Here is a 22,256-nt window from a genome sequence, read left to right on the forward strand (position 1 = left end):
TGAGAACCTATACATCTTTCTAGACCAACACTTCAATAAAGACAAAAACCTCAACGAGATAACAGATATTAAAAAAAAAACCCTTTATGAACAAATTCCCACCTTACTACAAAAAACGAATTTTCAAGGCAACAGCTTGTCTAAAATCTTTAATACCACATTAACTAACTCACCCAGCACGTCGACAGTTATACCCCTCCACCCCACCTCCCCCATTCCCACCAATCCCCCCCACACGCAATGATGGCAAGCCCATACCTCCTCCCACCCAAGCACTTCCCCCTCCACTACGACCCCATCGATACAACACGAGAAATAAAAGCCACTCGACCAACAGAAACACTACAACACCCAACAAAAACGAATAACATTCAACCGCATTAATAATAAAAATACATCAATACTATCCACGTAATTTTTCGAGTCCGTACATTCCCCCCCCCCCCCCTCCCTCTTTTTACAAACCAACACTTTATCAACCAGCACTCCCAACACACAACAAGCTCACCCCTCCACTCTACCTTCCTCCATTCCCACAGCTCACCACTGCTCATGATCTCCGCCCATGCTCCTCCCTCCCAAAGCTCCCCACCCCCTCCCGCCGCCATTGCCAACCACATGTGCGTATTACCGACTGTGCCTCCTTCATAGTCAACCAACATCCTTCAACAAATTGCCTCTCAACGACACATTAGGTATGTAACATAACATTTACTCTTCATTACTTACCATGATCTATTCTTACACACCAACTAATACTATTAACATCTCGATTACAGATAACTTCCACTTCATACAACACAACTGCCAACAACACGCTAGAATTCCAGCGCACATCGGCACAAATATGGTGTGCCACTACGGCTCCTCTTCGCACACCAAATGAAGTGATGCCTCGTCCCAGCTACAACGCTCTGACTCTATAGTTACCGTATATTTTCTACTCTCTCCACTGCAGTTCACAGCCTAAACAACTTCATTTTTTTTCACTAGCCAGCAACAAAAAACTGTAACTTCGTCCCGAGGTCCTTCATACATACATTCACGAAACAATATCAATTTACGTCTCACCGGCATCTCACACCGATGCTTTCACACATCATTCCAAGCTACAAGAAATCTACGAAGAAAAAGCGAAGGATTCAACCTACAACACATTCCCAGCAATACGTTTACCTACAATAACTGCCATCATTGTTGCCATTCAAATGCACTGTTTACTCAATGACCCCCACTGAGTCTCCGTCCACGCTGACAAGTTCACCGTATCGAACCCGGTGCTTCAACCAGACAACCTTCTGTTTGATGCATATAGAACCTCATTTGGCTATGGAATATTTTCCCTGCCCCCTGTAATTATTAACTAAGATTAAACCTCTGCATATTTCTGACATGACAATGCTACAATCATCTTCCAACGATTAAAGCAACGGGACACACTTGGTAATTTACTTTTTTATATCCTTGCTCACCAAGCTGCTCCCTTGTAAATATGTATATAAACTGTAAATTTCTCAACTGTTCATTTAGATAATGTATATTTACTTTATAGTTACCAACCATTGGCAGTAATTTTTGTTAAAAACATCGATGCCAAGCACTATACCCTTCCCCCCGACTGTTATACTGTAGATAATTTTAAAATTTATAATTTCCTAAGAGTGCATCAATTATTCTTTAGAGCACCACTGCAGAACTCTGCTATAACAGGGTGTCCACCAAATCCAGATTTTAAAATTCCCTGACATTTCCCTGTTTTCCAGACATAAAAACCAGTTTTTTCCCTGACACAAAATGACAAAAAACAAAATTATAAAGGAAGTATCAGTAATATTTAAACACATTTTTAAAAAAGCAATTAATGTGCATATTAAATTTCAAAACTTGGAAGTTTAATTTAGTCTAATTAATAAGTTTTTTTTAAAATGTACTACCATTACTGCTTCAGCGAAGAAATTTCTTCTTAGCCACCAACGACTGTCGAGTTTCTGCCATCACCCTCCGCTTCTTTTCTTCTAATTCTTTGAGCAACAAAGCGGCCTTTCTCTTATTAATATTTTTTTTCTTTTTTTGCAAAGAATCTTCTACTTCCAATGCTTCACGTTTCTCCTTTAGATTTTGAACATACAAAGCATGAGCACTCCTTGCAACATGGAGCATGTTCTTATTAATGGAGACCTTTTCAATTCCACCAGGGTTTGAGATAGCATCATATATTATTCTTTGTGCTACAAGGGATACTTGTAGCATGTCCTCGACTCTAATTTCTTTACTAAAAGGAAAACCACGTTCAAGTGAAGCATTTCCATTTTGAGAAATGAAGCCCACTTTACTGTTGGAAAAACAGTGCGAAGCCAAAAGTGATCTAACCTCTCGTCTTTAGAAGTCAAAGAATTCACTTCTTCTTTCCAAGTATCATTCTCACAAACAGAAGTGAACCCCCTTTGTACATGATCGGCTTCATTACCCGAGATCCATTTGTTTTCAACAAAGGCATTTAAAGCTATCTTTAGCAGCCTGCTGCTTACAGGCTACTTGGCTACACTTAGATCAAAACAAGAAATTCATTTAGTCAGTTTATATGCTAGCGGCGAGCAGACCCAGCCAACAGCTGGAAACTGCAGATGATGATGACTATGATATGCCAGTGGAGACCTTTCCAGTAACTTCTGGCATAAAGCTACTATTCCTCTTAGACAATCTGTGTGAAACGCTAACATATCTCTATCATTTAATACAGGAGGGCCATGAAGTGCTGCTTTAGCAGCAGAACCTATGTCAATTTTAGATGCAGGCAGAAGATTTTCTTTACTGTCTAAATTCGTTTTAGGACATTTTCTGAAGACGGCAGTAACTCAGACTTAACAAACCTTGTCATGACATTTATCATTAATAAAAGATTCATAAAGGAGTGAGGCAAATGGAAGATCTGTCTGAAACTTTTAGGATTTCTTTTACTGCCCTTTTATATGAATTGTGCACAGTATGGAAGCCACAAGATCCAATATTCAACAAAATAGGAGCATCTAGATTATCATTTAATAAATTACCAAAATTCTGAAGGAACCATCCATTGAAATTTGTAAGTTTTTTTTAGATAGAGTTCTTGCTGTGCTTGCAAAAAAACCATTTAACAAATTTGAGGAGGTAGAGTGTCCAAGAAACATGGAATCAAAATAAGAAGTGCATATTTCATTAGTATCACGATTGAAACTATGAACTACAAGATCCATTTGGTCCATCTGAGAAACTTTATTCAGTGATTCGTCAAACCCAACGGAGAAATGTGTGCACTTACTCAAGAACTTGTTTATGGAAATAGAGAGCTAAACCATGAATGATTCTATATGCAACTTTTGTTCTGTGCGGTTGAACTTTCGAAGTTGTTTCAGAGTCTGGAAACATTACTGGAAACAAACGTACACTAGCTTCACTGGCACGTAAAGAATGGTGTTGCATGACAGTATGCATGCACCATATAATCTCAGCTTTGGTTACTTGCTCTCTTGAAAGACAATTCTGTAGACATCTCGTCTCTGGTGAACCTTCTTTAATGGAAGAAGAAGAAGTGGAGTCATATGTGATAGAGTTCGTTGTGGTAGCTGTGGCAGGCAGAGGGCAACTTGTGCGTGGCCAGGTATTATCTACTGAGTTTAAGTCTCTTTGTTACTTCACTATTCGAATGTTCCTTTTTTAAAATAACTTGAAAGGGATGATGAGAACTGGCTGAACTTGACACTACTGGCATGATCTTTCCTCCCATGTGACTTTTTAATGCCTGCTCCCCCATGTTGCTAACAGTAACTGATGTTTTACATATTATGCAGATTACAATATTATGCAATATGCTGAAAATTTGTCTTGAGGCATGGGTTTCAACCATGTTCTGAAAGTACCATCAAGCAGCCACCTTTCATTAAATAAAGTTTTCCTTGACTTTGATGAAGATATTGTTAGCTGAAAAAAGAAGAAAGATAAGGATATTGTAAAAATCTTTTAAATAGCCCTAAATTCCGCACAGCTTTCTTCTAAATTGACAGTTCGTAAAACCTGTGAGCATTGCCTTATCTATGCTGCCAGCACTCTACTGCTTCAATAACAGCTGATGCAATATAACTGCGGCACACAGCCCTCATAAAATGTAAACCGAACTACAAAAATCACACGCGAATCACAAGTGAAAAATTCGCAAATCTTTCCAAGATAGTGCATGCACTTCCTAACAATATCCGACACAAGCAAAAATAGGAACATTATTAATAAGAATAAAAGAAATAAATTATTCGCAACTAATGACTGGCATAGGAAGGATGTTATATGGCTGATCGAGACCACGGTGCCAATTTTTGCTGAGTCACATTCTTGCCACTTGTCTTTCATGAACTATACTGAGGTATGATACACGGACTAACTATATACTAACCAACACACGGATGTAAATACAATTCCATCTACACTGAACACTATTAAACCTATACCAACACACGGAGTGAGGTAGCTTAACCATATGGTGATGTAGACAATACAATTGTCAGCCAGGTTTTGAAATTGCACTCAACCGATATAAATTGATATGAATGGCAGCTTGAGATTGGCTGGATCAAGACCGAATACATCCAAACATACTTCACAAACTCAAAACCTCTTAACCACCAAACAACCTTGATCCTTTTTTTAACGTCGCACCGACACAGATAGGTCTTATGCCGACGCTGGGACAGAAAAGTCCTAGGAATGGGAAGGAAGCGGCTGTGGTCTTAATTAAGGTACAGCCCCAGCATTTGCCTGGAGTGAAAATGAGAAACCAAGGAAAACCATCTTCAGGGCTGCCGACAGTGGGATTCGAACCCACTATCTCCTGAATGCGAGCTCACAGCTGCGCGCTCCTAATCGCACGGCCAACTCGCCCGGTAACCTTCATCTCACAATGTGATGTCACTATTTTAAATCTTGTTCTGAATTCACAAAATTACACATGATAATACAAGCTACTAGTTGTGTCTCAAAACTTCCGAACCCCTCACGCGAAAGATAGGTTGGAAACTCAACGTGGCGCAGCCCAAATGGTGTTATGATGCACTACACATTTACATAAGGCTTACCTATGTCAGCGCATTTAATAATAATAATAATAATAATAATAATAATAATAATAATAATAATAATACTCATTTGAGTGCTCATGATTATTATTAAGTTTAAGAGAATTTCACACATTTCTGCATTCAGTCAGTGTTTTGTGTCTGTTTTTACATTTTACGAGGTAGTAACTATGGCACAAGTCATTACATAGTAAACAAACAGAGTCATCCGTTGGGTTGTGGAATTTTGTCTATATGCATATATTGTTGTGGAAACCATGCATTTAAGCTATTATAAAAACTGAGAACGCAATATAGGCCAAATTCATCAAGCTCGCTATTCCTCAACAACACAGAATATTCAACAGTAAGCAGATCAAAACATTGAAAATTCGATCAATCTATCATATAGCTATTGATATTATTGGTTACTTCACATTCGAGATCACACTTTATTAACTTTTCATTACGATTTATTCCTGGCATAAAAGATATGCCCTAGAGTAATGTTATAAAAACTGAAAAATGTGTTTTTATATTACATAGATCTGGCAGAAGAATGAATTTCCAGAATTTTTCCTGAATTCCCCGACATTTCCAGGTTTTCCAGTCATTTATCGAATTTCCTGACATTTCCCTGTTTCCCAGGTTTTCCACACGGGTGGACACCCTGTATAATTACCCAGTAATTTAAGCATTGGTGCCGACTTATTCTTTGAACTTATATTGTTTAACCATCACCATTGTACAAGAGTTTCTCGTACTTAATTTTGCCATTATAATGTATACTAATTTGTGCATGTTAAATACTAATCAGGTACCTGATTTTTACCTTGAGGTAATAATTTTTGACTGATGATGCCCTCAATGAAGGGCGAAACATGTCTCAAGCGGAATTAAGAATAAATTCCTAAATGTAAAATTTATATGTATTGAATAGGTGACAAAATAAACCATTTAGCATCCTACAATCAATTATTTACCACAAAATGTCACAGCTCACGTTCTTATATCCTATGCGATGATGCAACGTTAATTACAAAACACCAGAGCATCTCAGGTTTGCATCAGATGTCGCAGGAAGCTCTTGCGACTTCAATGCATTGGTTTTCATCGAACAGGCTGTTGTGCAATCAGGATAAAACTCAGTTCCTCACAATAGGTTTATCCAAAGATATTGAAAGTCAGTCAAACTTTTGGGTTGATGCCAAGTTGAACTGGGAAACACACATTGATCATGTTAGTAAAAAAAATCATGAGTGGCCTATATGATATGGAAATTGAGGGGCCTATATGATATGGAAAATGAGGGATTTAGTTAGCATTGACTACCAAAGGATGGCATATATTGGTCTCTTCCGGTCACACATTACTTCATCATCATCATCATCATCATTTCCCTTTACCCAGCTGTAGCCGGGTAAGGGCAAATAAGGTTCCTCTCAACTTTCTTTGGTCTTTCCACCACTCCTCCTCCAACACTGTGTCCCAGTCCAGGTTTCTTTCTATAATACTGTGTTGGATTGTGTCCTTCCATCTCAATCGTGGTCGTCCGCAGCTTCTCATTCCTTGCATTTCCATCAGCTTTTTGGCATTCTTTCATCACTCATGCTTTATGTGCCCAAACCATCTTAGTCGGCTCTTCTCTATTCTATCATTCATTCTTTTGACTCCAATTTCTTCCCGGATTTTCTCATTTCTTATTTTGTCTCTTCTACTCTTCTGTATCATACTCCACAAGACGGCTGCCTGTATTCCACTCTTATCCTTCTTTGTTACTGTCTAAGTTTCTGCTCTGTAAGTTGTTATGAGCACGTAATACAACTTGTACATAGTTTCCTTTGCTTCCATTGGCACCGCTTTGTCCCATAACATGTTTCTTACACTATGATAGAAACAACTTCCAGCTTTAATCCTATTACTAATCTCAGCATCCAGTCGAGCATTCTCCATTAATTCACTCCCCAGGTATTTGAACGTCTCCACTACTTCCAGGGGCTTGTCAGCAAGTCTAATCTGACCTTTCCCTTCTTTCTCTTTACTACACTTATTTTCAATCCACATTCTTCGATCTTCCCATTCACCACATCCAACAGTTCTTCAACCTACATGTCCTCTTCTTCACAAATTACAATATCATCTGATAATAACATGTTAATTTCTCTTCCTCCATATGTTGCTTTTGCTGTTCTCATGATGTCATCCATTACTATTGTAAACAGGATTGGTGATATAACACTTCCTTGTCTCAGCCCACTAGTGATTTTGAACCAACTTGTTCTGCCAACTTGTGTTTGCACGCAACTGCAACATTTCTTGTACATTGCCATGATGACTTATTAATCCCTGTCCAATTCCTTTTTGCACCAGACTGTCCCAAACTTTAGTCCTGGGGACACTGTCATATGTCTTTTCAATGTCAATGAATGTCATCACCAAATCATTCCTATACTCCCATTGCTTTTCCATTAGTTGTCTCATAATGAAAATGGGCTCTATTGTTGACCTTCCACTTCTGAAATCCAACTGATTTTCCTGTATCTGATTTTCATCCCTCAACCTTATCCCACATTCCAGTATCCTCTCCATTATCATAGCAATATGGGATATTAGAGTAATTCCCCTGTAGTTCTATACTTGCTTATCACCTTTCTTGAAAATTGGGATGATTATTACTTTTTGCCAATCCTCAGGGACCTGCTTATTCTCCTAGACAATCCTGAGAACTCTATATGTCCACTGCAGGCCTACAGCTCCAGCTGCCTTTATCATCTCCACTGAAATTTCATCTATTCCAGCAGTTTTTTTCCATTCTTCATCTTTCTTACTGCCATTTCAATTTCATTAATTGTAATTTATTTATCCATTTCTTCATCAACTAATTGCCTTTCCTGGTCGTCCACTGAAGGACTGTCATTAGTTCTCATGTTCAGTAACATCTGAAAATACTCTCTCCACCTATTTCTTATTTCTTCTGGCTTTGTTAATATTATGCTGCCTTCATCCTTCACTAATCTGGTGTTTACTTGATCTCTCTTTTCCTTTCTTCAAATACCATACAGTAATTTCTTGCTGCCCTACATATCATTTCTCAATTTCTGTGTGAATAAGGCCCAGCTTTTCCTCCTTTCTTCATCCACTACTTTCTTGGACAAATTCTTTGCCTCCGCATATTTTCTTCTACTTTCTTCAGTCTTAGATGTTTTCCATGCTATTTTCTTTTCCTTCACTTTAATCTCTACTCTATCATTCCACCAGTGTGTCTCTTTGTCTTTCACATTTCCTGATGTTCTACCACATACCTTTTCTGCACATCCAACCAGTGCTTCCTTAAATCTTTTCCATTCACACATTAATTACAGACTTTTATTATGGGGCATTCTTCTTACGTATATAACATTATTCTAATACAGAAAAAGGTTGTCCGCACAATGTGTAGGGCTGGTGCAATTGACCATTGTTCATTAAACTAAAACTACAGACAATTATAAATTTGTATATTTATATATCTTTGACATATGTTAAAAACAACATAAATGAATTCAGTACTACAGAAAACGTTCACTTTCATGATCCGTGGGGCAATCCAGACATTGACATCCCAATTCACAGGCTGTCAAAAACTGCTCACTCACATAAAATCAGTTGATTAAGATTATTTAATAAATTATTACATTCTGCATGGTCCACTCCTTTAAGGAATTTCAAAAGGAAAATGTATGATTGGTTAATAAAAAATCTGTTTTATAATACCTCTGAATTCTTAGAAATGCATAATGTTAGTATTAAGTTTTAATGAAAGATGTATGTTCATTTTTCAACCCTAGTAATATTAAGTACTTAATTATTATCAGTTAACAAAGCCTATTTCATTGTATATGGTCAATGGCAAATAAAGATTCTTGATTCTTGACGATTACAATTTTATGTTCAGAAGTAAATTACGAGTAAAAATGACGTATCATGAAAAACAATTACGAATAAAAATTACTGAAAATGTAATCGTTACAAGTAATTCATATACTTTCCAACTCTGCCTTCAATCAAATTTAAAACAACAACTGCATCAAGCCAGGGCTAGTCGCTAACAAGGAATAAAACCAGCCCAGCAACTTACCATTAACTTTGACCTCCTTCCTTGCTTTCAAAGAGAGAATTTCTTGACTGAGAGCTTCGCTGTTTCTTCTAGCCTCCTCAATACACTTCTTGTGAAGAGCTACTTGTTTCACCATATGATCAATATCCAGATGGAGCTGCTTCTTACTCGAGACTAGCTTCCTCACCTCACAGTCCACTGTTTCCACGTATCCTGCTGCCAATCTCCCTACAACAACGTGTCAAACAACATTGTAACAAAACTTACTGTGATATTCCAAATTCCTTTCTTTGAATATGTTTTGATGAAGACAGAAATTAAAAAACACAACTGGTGTGAAAATGGGAAACAACAGAAAACTATATTCATGGCTGCCAACAGTGGGGTTTGAACCCACCATCTTCTGAATGTAAACCTACAGCTACACGACTCAAACCACACAGGCACTCACTTGGCTCCTTTGGATCTTTTCTAGTTCTCGTATCAAGCAATCCTGGTCTTGGGGTCTTACCAGGGACTTATCCACCCTCTCCTTTACATCCTTACTACAACCTCTAAATACCCCCATAACCACATGACTGGACTGAGATGGTGATAAATGATTTGGCAGGATTTCTTCAGCACCATTCCTGCAGTCTCATCTGAGACAGGATGGTAAGCCAAAGAAATCTCTTCTTAAACAAAGAAGCTGATCGAGAAAAATACCCGAGCATATTATATTTCAATACATCTAGCAACTTTCAAAATTTCATAAACCATACAAATTTTTATTGACCTAGCCTACCAGTATGTTGGGCATAAGATTCTCTATTTAATAATACTAACGTACTATGTGATGTAGATAAATATAATAACACCACCACTATCACTATATTTTTTCACTCAACACAAATATACAATGGGGGATCAGATATAAACAGCATTTTATTTTTTATTTAAATTCATTTATTGGAAATGCATTTGTCCCAGCGTATGGGCAGCTTTTTGATACCCTCATTGTAAAAAAAAAAAAAAACAGGGTCGTGTCACCAGCCAGTTGCGCACAGTCTTCCACATTCTCGTCATCTTCAAATCTTTGTCCTCCTAGAGCTTCTTTAAGCGGTTCAAACAAATAAAAATTGCAGGGCGATAAGTCTGGGCTGTAAGGAGGCTGATCAAGTGTAGTCCAGTGCATTTCCTGTAGCTTGGAGACAGTCAGAGCTGCAGTATGGGGCCGTGCATTGTCGTGGAGGAGGATGACCTGTTGAATCAGTTGGTCTCGTCTTTTGCGGCGATATGCAACCCTCGCCTTGTTCAACAGGGTGGCAGTAGTAAGCAGCATTGATTGTGCGTCTCTCATGCAAAAATAAAAATAAAAAAATCAATCAGCAAAATGCCTCGCCGATCAAAAAAAAACAGTTTTAAGAACCTTGCCAGCTGACAGTCGAGTCTTGGCTTTCACTGGTGCTGCCTCCCCTTTCCTCCGCCACTCCTTACTGGCTTGTTTGGATTCGGGAGTGTAGTGGTGGACCCATATTTCGTCGCAGGTGACGATCCGACTCAATAATGCATCACCTTCTTCCACAAACCTTGCAACAGAAGACATCTTTATACCCTTTCTCACCAACCTGCTCTCTTGTAAATATGTATATAAGCTGTGATTTCTCAACTGTTCAATTGGATGCAAATTTACTGTATAGTTATCCTGTCAACCTGTAATAGTTCAACCAACGGCAGTAATTAATGTTACGAACATTGACGGCAGATACTATACCCTTTCTCCCCCGACTGTTTCAATGTAAATATTTCTATAAACTTTATAATTTCCTATGATTTTCTAACGAGTGTGTCAATTATTCTTCAGAACACCACTGCTGGACTCTGCTAAAATACCCAGTGATTTTACGCATTGGTGCCGACTACTATGTCTATAAACATATTGTTTAACTGTACCGCCAGTGAACAAAAAAATTTTTTCTTGGTTGATTAATTTTTCCCATTATAATGTATCTTAATGTTTATAGTTTAATCACTAATCAGATACCTGATTTTTGCCTTGAGGAAGTAATTTGATTGATGATGCCCTCAATGAAGGGCAAAACAAGTCTCAAATGGAATTAATAATAAATTCCTAATGTTTAAAAATTTATATGTATTGAATAGGTGACACATTAAACCCTTTTAGCATCCTACATTAAGTGGTATGTTCCGAGCTGTCAGTGGAGAGATGGCGTGAGAGGACATCAGTAGACGAATAAGTTTGGATGATGTCTTCAAAAGTAGGAAAGATCACAACATGAAGATAAAGTTGGAATTCAGGAGAACAAATTGGGGCAAACGTTCGTTTATAGGAAGGGGAGTTAGGAATTGGAATAACTTACCAAGGGAGATGTTCAATAAATTTCCAATTTCTTTGCAATCATTTAAGAAAAGGCTAGGAAAACAACAGATAGGGAATCTACCACCTGGGCGACTGCCCTAAATGCAGATCAGTAGTGATTGACTGAACGCAGTGTACAAATTAGCTTCAGGGAAAATTAGGAACAGGTGTACAATCTCAACCTTAACTCTTTCCAGTCTAAGTGTGAGCATAGCTCGCAGCAGCCGAAATTACGCTCAGGCTGCGCTGCGGGCATAGCCCGTAGTAAGGTTTGACAATTCACTAAAAATCGAGAACGAGCTATGCACGCATTCTGGTGGTTACATCGTGTTTCTTCATGTATTAGTTATGAGGGTATTTAAGCAGATGGCAGTATTAAATGTCTAAGTAAGAGAATTTACAATATTCTCGATCAACATGATCGGTAGATGTTGTCACTCAGTGAGCTCTAAGACATGGCTTCTCGCGGCAAACATGTGTTTGACGAAAGTGATATTTTCGATATTTTATGATATATTATAAGTTTATTCACAAATGAACATATTATTGGCATATGGATTCGAAACAACGTCTTACATTTCATTATGATTGGAACTGTCGGCCTCCGTAGCGTAATGGTTAGTGTTATTAGCTGCCGTCCTCGGGGGCCCGGGTTCGATTCCCGGTACTGCCAGGAATTTAAAACTGGCAGGAGGGCTGGTATGTGGTTGAAATGGTACATGCAGCTCACCTCCAATGGGGGTGTGCCAGAAAAGAGCTGCACCACCTCAGGATGAGGACACGAGTTTACTTTATGATTGGAATTCATTTTACGGCCTAGCTCATGTTCCCGCATATTTCAAATTTGCGTGAATACATAAGATTGTCTACATATTAGTGAAGTTTTCTGTTGAGAAGACTGTATTTTCTCTTTCTCAGAAGTCTTTTGTGGTAAATGGAACAATGTTTTTACATTTGAGTAACTTTTGTGAAGAAATTTATCAATTAAAATAAAATTTCATAAGAGCTCCCATTTTCATTATTGTAATTATTATTATTATTATTGAAAAATTATTACTTTTATACTGTACTCATTAATGTTGTTTTTTTCATTGCAATGCACATTTTATATTAGCAAAATAGGGTAAATATAACAGTATTTCATAAAACTGTACTTGCTTAGTTATCCGTCAGACCTTTCTTCCATTCGCAAAACATGGTATAATATATCAACAATTTTAAAATCTCAAGTGATAGTTGACATAACACAAACAATGTTTTTCAAAAGTAGATGCTCAAACAAGCACAAAGAGAAAATAATCATGCAAACATCTCCTACAGGTACAGAGATATGATGTTTTAAATATCCTTAAAAATGCCCAGTCCAGAGCGTTTGTAAGGGATATTAAGGCCCAGGCTGGACTGGGTTAAGAAAGCCAGGCGGTACATACACGACTAATTTAGTCGACACAATGAACTACATGATGGCTCATTTCACCCCGTGCGATGATGTAGCTGAAGACAGCATTCATCACAAAGAAGCAAGAAGGAAGTCGGAACAGCCTCCAAATATCCCATTCACACAAGAAGAAGTAGCCGCGGCCATACGGGACCTAAATCACAATAAAGCACCCGGAGAAGACGGAATAACATGTGACACACTAAAATTTATCTTCGAGCAATTACCATCATACACTGACTGACAGAGCAAATGCAACACCAAGAAGGAGTGGTTCGAAAGGGATGAAAGTTGGGGAAAAAACAGAGTCGGCACGGACGAATAATTGATGTTTATTTCAAACCGATATGCAGGTTACACAATGCGCACGGCATCGACTCAGTAGGATGTAGGACCACCGCGAGCGGCGATGCATGCAGAAACACGTCGAAGTACAGAGTCAATAAGAGTGCGGATGGTGTCCTGAGGGATGGTTCTCCATTCTCTGTCAACCATTTGCCACAGTTGGTCGTCCGTACGAGGCTGGGGCAGAGTTTGCAAACGGCGTCCAATGAGATCCCACACGTATTCGATTGGTGAGAGATCCAGAGAGTACGCTGGCCACGGAAGCATCTGTACCCCTCGTAGAGCCTGTTGGGAGATGCGAGCAGTGTGTGGGCGGGCATTATCCTGCTGAAACAGAGCATTGGGCACCCCCTGAAGGTACGGGAGTGCCACCGGCCGGAGCACATGCTGCACGTAGCGGTGGGCATTTAACGTGCCTTGAATACGCACTAGAGGTGACGTGGAATCAAACGCAATAGCGCCCCAAACCATGATGCCGCGTTGTCTAGCGGTAGGGCGCTCCACAGTTACTGCCGGATTTGACCTTTCTCCACGCCGACGCCACACTCGTCTGCGGTGATTATCACTGACAGAACAGAAGCGTGACTCATCGGAGAACACGACGTTCCGCCATTCCCTCATCCAAGTCGCTCTAGCCCGGCACCATGCCAGGCGTGCACGTCTATGCTGTGGAGTCAATGGTAGTCTTCTGAGCGGACGCCGGGAGTGCAGGCCTCCTTCAACCAATCGACGGGAAATTGTTCTGGTCGATATTGGAACAGCCAGGGTGTCTTGCACATGCTGAAGAATGGCGGTTGACGTGGCGTGCGGGGCTGCCACCGCTTGGCGGCGGATGCGCCGATCCTCGCGTGCTGACGTCACTCTGGCTGCGCCTGGATCCCTCGCACGTGCCACATGTCCCTGCGCCAACCATCTTCGCTACAGGCGCTGCACCGTGGACACATCCCTATGGGTATCGGCTGCGATTTGACGAAGCGACCAACCTGCCCTTCTCAGCCCGATCACCATACCCCTCGTAAAGTCGTCCGTCTGCTGGAAATGCCTCCGTTGACGGCGGCCTGGCATTCTTAGCTATACACGTGTCCTGTGGCACATGACAACACGTTCTACAATGACTGTCGGCTGAGAAATCACGGTACGAAGTGGGCCATTCACCAACGCCGTGTCCCATTTATCGTTCGCTACGTGCGCAGCACAGCGGCGCATTTCACATCATGAGCATACCTCAGTGATGTCAGTCTACCCTGCAATTGGCATAAAGTTCTGACCACTCCTTCTTGGTGTTGCATTTGCTCTGTCAGTCAGTGTACATAACAGCGCTCTTCAATGGATGTCTTAAAACTGGATGTTTTCCAAGAGTATGGAAAAGGGCCATCATTGTACCTATAATCAAGCCTGGAAAAGAAAACAGTGATGATGTTTCTAAATATCGACCAATAAGTCTACTGAACGTAGTCGCCAAAGTGCTAGAAAAGCTCCTCATAAATCGCATAATGCACCACGTTAACTCTAGAGACTTACTAAATAGAAACCAGTATGGTTTCACGCCACAAACTGGAACAGTCGATGCACTGATGGCAGTCAAGCAGTTTGTTGAAAGTGGACTCAAACGAAAAGAACGTCGCAATGATCAGTTTGGACATGAAAGGGGCCTTTGATGCGGCCTGGTGGCCTGGGATCTTGAATGCACTGAAAGGATTCAACTGCCCTAAAAACCTCTACACTCACGCAGAACTATCTCAGTGAGAGGAGATGCACCCTGAAAGCCGATTTGAGTGTCATAGAAAGCAGCATAAGTAAAGGATGTCCACAGGGTTCGTGCTGCGGACCGGAATATCGGAACATCTCCAGTACGACTCACTTAAATCTGAACTATAAGAACTGTACGAAGGTGATTGCATTTGGAGATGATGTGCTCATCCTAGTCAAAGGAAAGAGCAAACTGGAGATAGAAAATAATGCAGACATAGAACTAAGTAAAATATTGACTTGGGCTAGACAAAACAAAGTTGTGTTTAATGAGCAGAAATCTCAAACAATGATAATAACACGCAAGAAATCTTGCGTAAGGCAGAATTTGCAAATATATTTAAACGAGACATTGAAAGAAGTAAACTGCATAAAATATCTTGGAGTCATTATAGACAACAGATTTAAGTTTGACCAGCACATAGAATATGTAACTGATAAGTGCTCGAAACTTATTCATGCTCTCTCAAAGTCTGCCAAAATAAATTGGGGACTTCGCCCTGATGTTATGAAGATTATATATAAAGGAGCTATTCTACCATTCCTGTCTTACGGAATACCATTATGGATACAATCCGCAACCAAGTCGTATAATGCAATGAAATTAAGAAGAGTGCAACGACTAATAAACATTAAAATAGCTAAGACCTACCGTACAACATCACAAGAGGCGTTATGTATCATAACCGGATTAACTCCCATCGTGATAGAACTTGGAGAAATTGCCATATGACATAACAAAACTGACTGAAGAAATGGTAGTGAGAAAAGAGACTCTGAAACTTGATTCCAGGATGTGTTATAAACAACAGTCTCACCCGGCTCAAACGGTTAAAATACAGGACAAAATGGTTGACAAACACTACCCATTACAAATCTATACAGATGGAAGCAAAAGTGAGGCTGGAGTTGGATCTGAAATAATCCTGTACAGTCACTATGAACCTCCTCAACAATACCAATTCAAATTACACAATACCTGTTGAAATACTCAAGCAGAACAATACTCAATATTGAAGGCACTGGAGAAATTACAAGACATCAACCACGAAAATAGAGCAGCAATTATTTACACTGATAGTAAAAAATCCTGGACCTACTCAAAAACAATGGAAGAAGCAACAATCTTGTAGAAGAGATCAGAAGGAAGATGAGAGACCTACAACTACAAAACTGGAAAATACACTTCTGATGGGTTAAGGCTCATGTTGGCACAGAAGGCAACGAAACTGCTGATAAATTGGCAAAGCAGCCAGCAGGACAGACCTAGAAGTGACTTTCAATAAAATTCCTGATGGTGCAGTAAAAAAGGTATTGCGTGAGAGAAGTTTACAATTGTGGGAAGAAGAGTGTGGAGAAACTTCCAATGGATCAATAATGAAAGCATATTTCCCAAGTGTTAAAGCGAGACTTGACAAAAAAATTATCTTAAGCCACAATATGACGGTTATGATGGCAGGGCATGGAAAAATAGGGACCTATCTGATTTAAAATCCAAGAGCATGCGACGTGTCGGTGTGGCGAAGAAACGCAAAGTGCGGACCACATCCTATATGAGTGTGAATTATTAAAACACGAAAGGATAAAACTAAAGACAAATGTAATCATCTCAGGAGGCCAAAGCAAGAATGAACTTATAGGGAAATACTTAAAGTTCTTTAAACTGTTCGTGAAGTGTATCAATTCTGATGACCTGACGTAGGGCGTAGTTATATCAAGAAAGAACACTTTCACTGAAAAAAAAAAAAAAAAAAAAAACCTGTATAATGGTGTTTCTAGGCTAGATACATTAAAATCAAACATGTAGGTATAGGTAACATAATTAATAGAAAATGTAATTACGACTACAAAAGAATACTTATGCATGTAGTATTACTTAAATTGTAATGGAGCATGCAGTTAATGAATATGTTAATTTTTTAAAAAATGCAAGAAAAAAAGCCTTGCTGTAAGCCTCTGACAGACCTCCTAAAGTTTCAACTTCAGATTTTCTGTCAAAAGGCAAGGAGCCCATCTGGAACACACTTTGCGGAACTGTAGGTCATTTGTGATGATTGCATGACAGCTCCCATAACTGATTCAGACTTGTTCTGCAATTTCTGATACTCTCGCCTGATGATCATTATCATTAAGGTCTTTAACCGCATGAATGTTTTTGTCTGTAATGCTGGTCCATACGGCAATCATGTTGCTGATTTTTCACATGGTCTCGTCCTTCCTTTTTATGCCAGGCAAACACACGTGTCCTTGACAATGTTTAACCACCGAACTGTGCAGTCAATCTCTGGCAAATTTTCGCCACTGTAACTCCTTCACGAGTAAGAAATTTTATAATTATGTGTTGCTCCAACATTATGAGCGTTACTGACAAAACGGTGGGAAATATCTAACAGCACACACTTCCCACTTTTAACGGTCTCGCCTAAGCATAGCAGAAGCGTGGAGCCAGTCCTACCAACTGTTGATGTTCAGGAACAAAAATCCAGCTTATATTTGATCAACCTTCGTAACATAATTCTAAATATATACACAATAATTTATGATAACTTGCTACGTCAACAACCGACTGCCTGGAATTATAACTCGCTCAGTGAAGTACTCACATACCAGTGGTTTAGGAAAGACCTGCAGTCATGGTGCCAGTATAACAGCAGCAACGCACTATAAACACATCACTATTGAACAACAACTGACCTGCCGCAGCAGAATCAACAACACAACTCCACAACTCTCTCCAACTACTAGCTCACTAACCTAACCCACTAAACTGAACTAAACACTCTTTATGTACATACAGGCTGATTCTAAATAATCCTGCTTTCTTACAACAAAGTATTACTACAAGATACCTGTAAGAAGTCTAGGCTAACATAGAGAATCCCTTGGCAAATGCCTGTTCTAGAATTGTCTTGAAACAAGTTTGTCACTACGGCACATTAACTAAGATACCGGTATGTACGAACCACTAGAATGTTGTACAACATGTCCTTGGTACATGAAGATTCCAGAGCTCACTTACATTAACACACACACACACACACACACACAAGTGGAGGTTTTCCTGACCAACCTGGGAAACACGGATGTTTTTTACAGTGATAAACATGATGTAACCTTAACGTAACTTCCCTTGAGTTGATATGTACACAACCAGAAGTTTTCTGTATACCTGAACGGCATACGTTCAGTTACTACGCCACTTTTTCAGCGGGAGACATCTAGGTACGATTGCACTGTCCTCTGTTTTTTTCTCACGGACGACGTGATTGTTTGGTGCACAAGGCTGCCAGCTCTTAAACTTGAATTTATCATTCAGGCTAGTGACAAAGCCACTGATCTGGATTAGTTAGATCTGGTTAGTGACAAAACCATTAGTTGTGTTTTTACTGTGCGCGGGTTGGTAACAGAATGCATTTGACCCGATTGCTGGGAATGATAACATACCCGAAAGTGTCTCGGCCAATGGAAGTGCTACTGCGTGCTTCAGCAATGAAGAATTATGGGTTCTAAATTACATTAGTTTATAGAAGTAAATGTACTTCTTTGGGTCGGTGGGTCCCTGGCTGTTGCAGTGAGCACATCTCTCGTCTACAAGGTATTCCACATAAGATTTGTATGATTTCAAATACATTATAATGTTATAAAACTTGTGGCACAGTTACTGAATTTCTGCCCCTTGAAGAAATCAAGGACTAACATGATTAAACCTAATACATTAAACATCTTCAGTTATACACACACATAACCTGACTTGCGTCAATACGTACACTATCTTTACCATAATGAATGATTTTCCTTTCTGTGTTTATATGGACAATACCTTAAAGAAACTGGGGCACACACCATCTGTGGGAGATTACACTCTGAAGCTGATAAGTAGTAAATGAAGAAACTTTCACAATTTTAATTATGCATAACTTTGTCCCTGTGGGTCACAGGGGTGATGTCAAGATCAAGTTGAGGGAAAATGAGATCAATACAACAAAGATCTAACTTCTCTTTGTTGGTTCACCTTACTAGGGAAAGTATTATTATTATTATTATTATTATTATTATTATTATTATTATTATTATTAATAATAATAATTTCAATTTGAGTCACTATGGACTGTGGAATAACAACTTCTGCATATTGGCTTTACAATACATTCATTCTCTCCCTCCATTGGCTTTGATGTTCCACCAGTATTCCTTCAATCGGTTTCTTATTTCTTTTCTTCGTTCTTGGAAACCCTTGAAATCTTGTAACACTTTCTGAAACTGATGCGATCCTCAATCTCTTTTGCCATCATACTATCATCTCAGCATTCCACACCAGAGTGTTTACACGGGTAAATTGCAGTCTCTCCATGTTTCAATTACTGTGTTGTTAGGGTGAACGTATCGCACAGGGAACACTAAGTGCCTAAGTAAGATCCTCATTGGGAAAATCTCATTAACAAGGTTGTAAATAGAGGTTAGAGATCTCTTCATATGCTTATGAAAGTATTTAGGGGTTATAGTAAAGATGTAAACGAGAGGGCGGATAAGTCTTTGGTAACTCGGCAAGACGTCAACAAGAGGGGGGTCCCCACAAAGCAATGTTACTGGATCTCTGTGCATTCAACGCTTTCTGCGGATGATAATATACTGTATGGAGTAATAAATAAGTTACTGCAAAATGACCTCCACTAAGTTGTAAGACGGGTATGCATTAAATTTCATTGCTAGGCCCGTTGATGGATATGTCTTACATTTTTACAAATTTAATTTATTCTTCCACCTAATCAATAAATAGTTTATATATCGAATAGTACTAGTTCGGCTGTTCATTGCAGCCAAACTCAGCTATTCAGCATAAATTATTAGAAGGGCACAGTATCATTAAAATCAAATTACAAAAACAAAATAATATACACATTCAAAAAGTTCAAACAAAAAAGTTTTTAGAGTTCAAACACTTGGAATAATTGTCTTGTGGATTTGAGTTCTCAAATGAGACTATAGTTGGTCACGGAATTAATGTAACTTGACATTTAAAGATAATTCAGTGTAGCTGCATACAAATCGATACTTAATCGATGAAGCAGATAGCCGAGCCGCAGGTGCAACCATATTGGATGGATCAGACTAAAAAATGGTTCATCGAAAGGGGTGTAGCAACCTTTCAGAAGTTGCAAAGACATCAGTCTACAGGACTGACTGATATGGCCTTGTAATTATACTCATAATTTCTTAGCTGTGTAGATACCGCTATACAGCTGAAAGCAATGAGAAACTACAACCCAATCAGATCTCCGAATGGGGACTACATGAGAAGGGGCAATCAACAGGAAGATGGATACCAACATTCTGCGAGTTGGAGCATGGAATGTAAGTTTGGATTGTTGTAGTACGTTAGAGTGGTAGTGATTTTTGTTTTAAGAGGAAGTACAACGAGGTAATCATCCTCTCTGAATAAATTAGTGGAAAACAAATTTAAAATAAAAACAAAATTACTTATTCAACAAAAGAATTTGGAAATGCAGTATGAAAAAAAAACAAAAAAAAAATTAGGCCAAAAAATTACTAATGAATCAAAAGGGAACGTACATTCCCTGAGTAACAGTACACTTGTAATTACATACCTTTGATTAATCCACTGTCACACAAAAAGCTGTAAAGCAGATGACGAGATCAGCAGTAGTCACATCATCGGCTAGTATGCGTTCGAGTGTTTCCTACAGACCGAGGCTCCATCTTAGGCCAGAGAGATCAGGGCACTCTGTGAGAATGTGGGCCACGGTGAAGTCGGCACCACAAGAACACACGGGGGGTGTGTGTGTGTGTGTCTTCCCTCTTTAGGAGATAAGAGTGCGTAGATCGTTAAATGACCTATCCTCAGCCTACACAATACTATGGCCTCTCTCTGTGAAGGTTGCAAAGAGGACCGCCATGCGGCAGTTGTCTTCTGAATTGATCTCAGCTTGTTGGGAGTTTGGATAGCTATCCACTCTGATTCCCAGGACACCAAGATGGTTCGACGTAGCTGAGAACAAATATCCTTATCAGGTACATTGAAAGGTCTTGGAGGTAAAAGTACTGCTTCCTTTGCAGCTTCATCCGCAAGTTCGTTTCCCCGCAATCCCAACGTCACTTGGAAGCCACGCAAGTGATTCTGGTGCCAGCATCACTTAACACATTGCAGACCGGGTGCCCTTCACCCCATGCACAGTCCTGTTCCCGGCCACTTTATAACTACCTCCAATCGATGTTGCTCACGTCCGTAGGTTTAACCTCAAAATACCCTACACGTGACCCCTGGGTGGTGCTAAGCGAGCAACAATATATTTGGCAGCCAGTCTGTCACTGCGATCTCCTGGCAATTACATACAATGACATATCAAACACGTCTCAACAGCTCTTTTAAGAGCTCCCTAACAAGAAACATTGGACCAACGATTCGACTCCTCCAACTAAATGTCGAAAGTATCAGCAAAGCAAAGTGTGACTATCTATCTAATCTTTTATTGGACAACAATATTGATATTGTCGCCATTCAGGAAACGCATGTTTCTAATGCAGATCAGTTTTGAAGCAGAGGTCGTATCCCTGGTTATACTGCTCTTGGAGTGACATATCACGATGTGTATGGAATAGCCACCTACATCCGTAACAACATAAATGAAGCCTCGCTTATTTCTGAAAATACGGATGGAAATATACATACAGTTGTCACACAGTTGCATGGCATTACTATAACAAATGTCTATAAACCACCTAACATTCTTTGGCTTGAACATGTCTTACATACTGCAAAGCATCCTGCAATTTATGTTGGGGATTTTAACAGTCACCATGGACTCTGGAAGTACTCGTGAAATGGGCAGAGGAAAATGATCTCCATTTAATTTTTGATGCTAAAGACAAGGGCACATGTAGATCAGCTGCATGGATCAAAGATACAAATCCAGACCTCAGTTTTGTAAGCTGTAATGAAAGTGGTTTTCCTGAAAACATCACGAGAAAAGTGATTGGTGAATTTCCACATAGCCAACATAAGCCCATCCTAATTGAAATTGGTATCACAATCCCTGTAATTAGATCAACACCACATTCTCGTTGGAATTTTCGTAAAGCTGACTAGACCAATTTCACAGCAGAACATAAGTGTATCCGATGGATTCCTGCTAAATATAACAACTATAGGCGTTTTGCTGGTGCAGTTAT

General features: G+C 39.4%; 1 protein-coding gene across 1 annotated transcript in view; it reads right to left on the reverse strand.

Annotated features, from left to right (window-relative positions):
• LOC136859968 (uncharacterized) overlaps window positions 1-22,256 on the reverse strand; it is an 80,838-nt gene that overhangs the window by 40,653 nt on the left and 17,929 nt on the right. The window contains exon 3 of the mRNA XM_067138728.2: window positions 9,199-9,405. Coding sequence (XP_066994829.1) covers window positions 9,199-9,405 — 207 coding nt within the window. The remainder of the gene's footprint in view (window positions 1-9,198; window positions 9,406-22,256) is intronic.

This window comes from Anabrus simplex, chromosome 1 (assembly GCF_040414725.1).
Source record: "Anabrus simplex isolate iqAnaSimp1 chromosome 1, ASM4041472v1, whole genome shotgun sequence".
NCBI classification, from domain to species: Eukaryota; Metazoa; Arthropoda; class Insecta; order Orthoptera; family Tettigoniidae; genus Anabrus; species Anabrus simplex.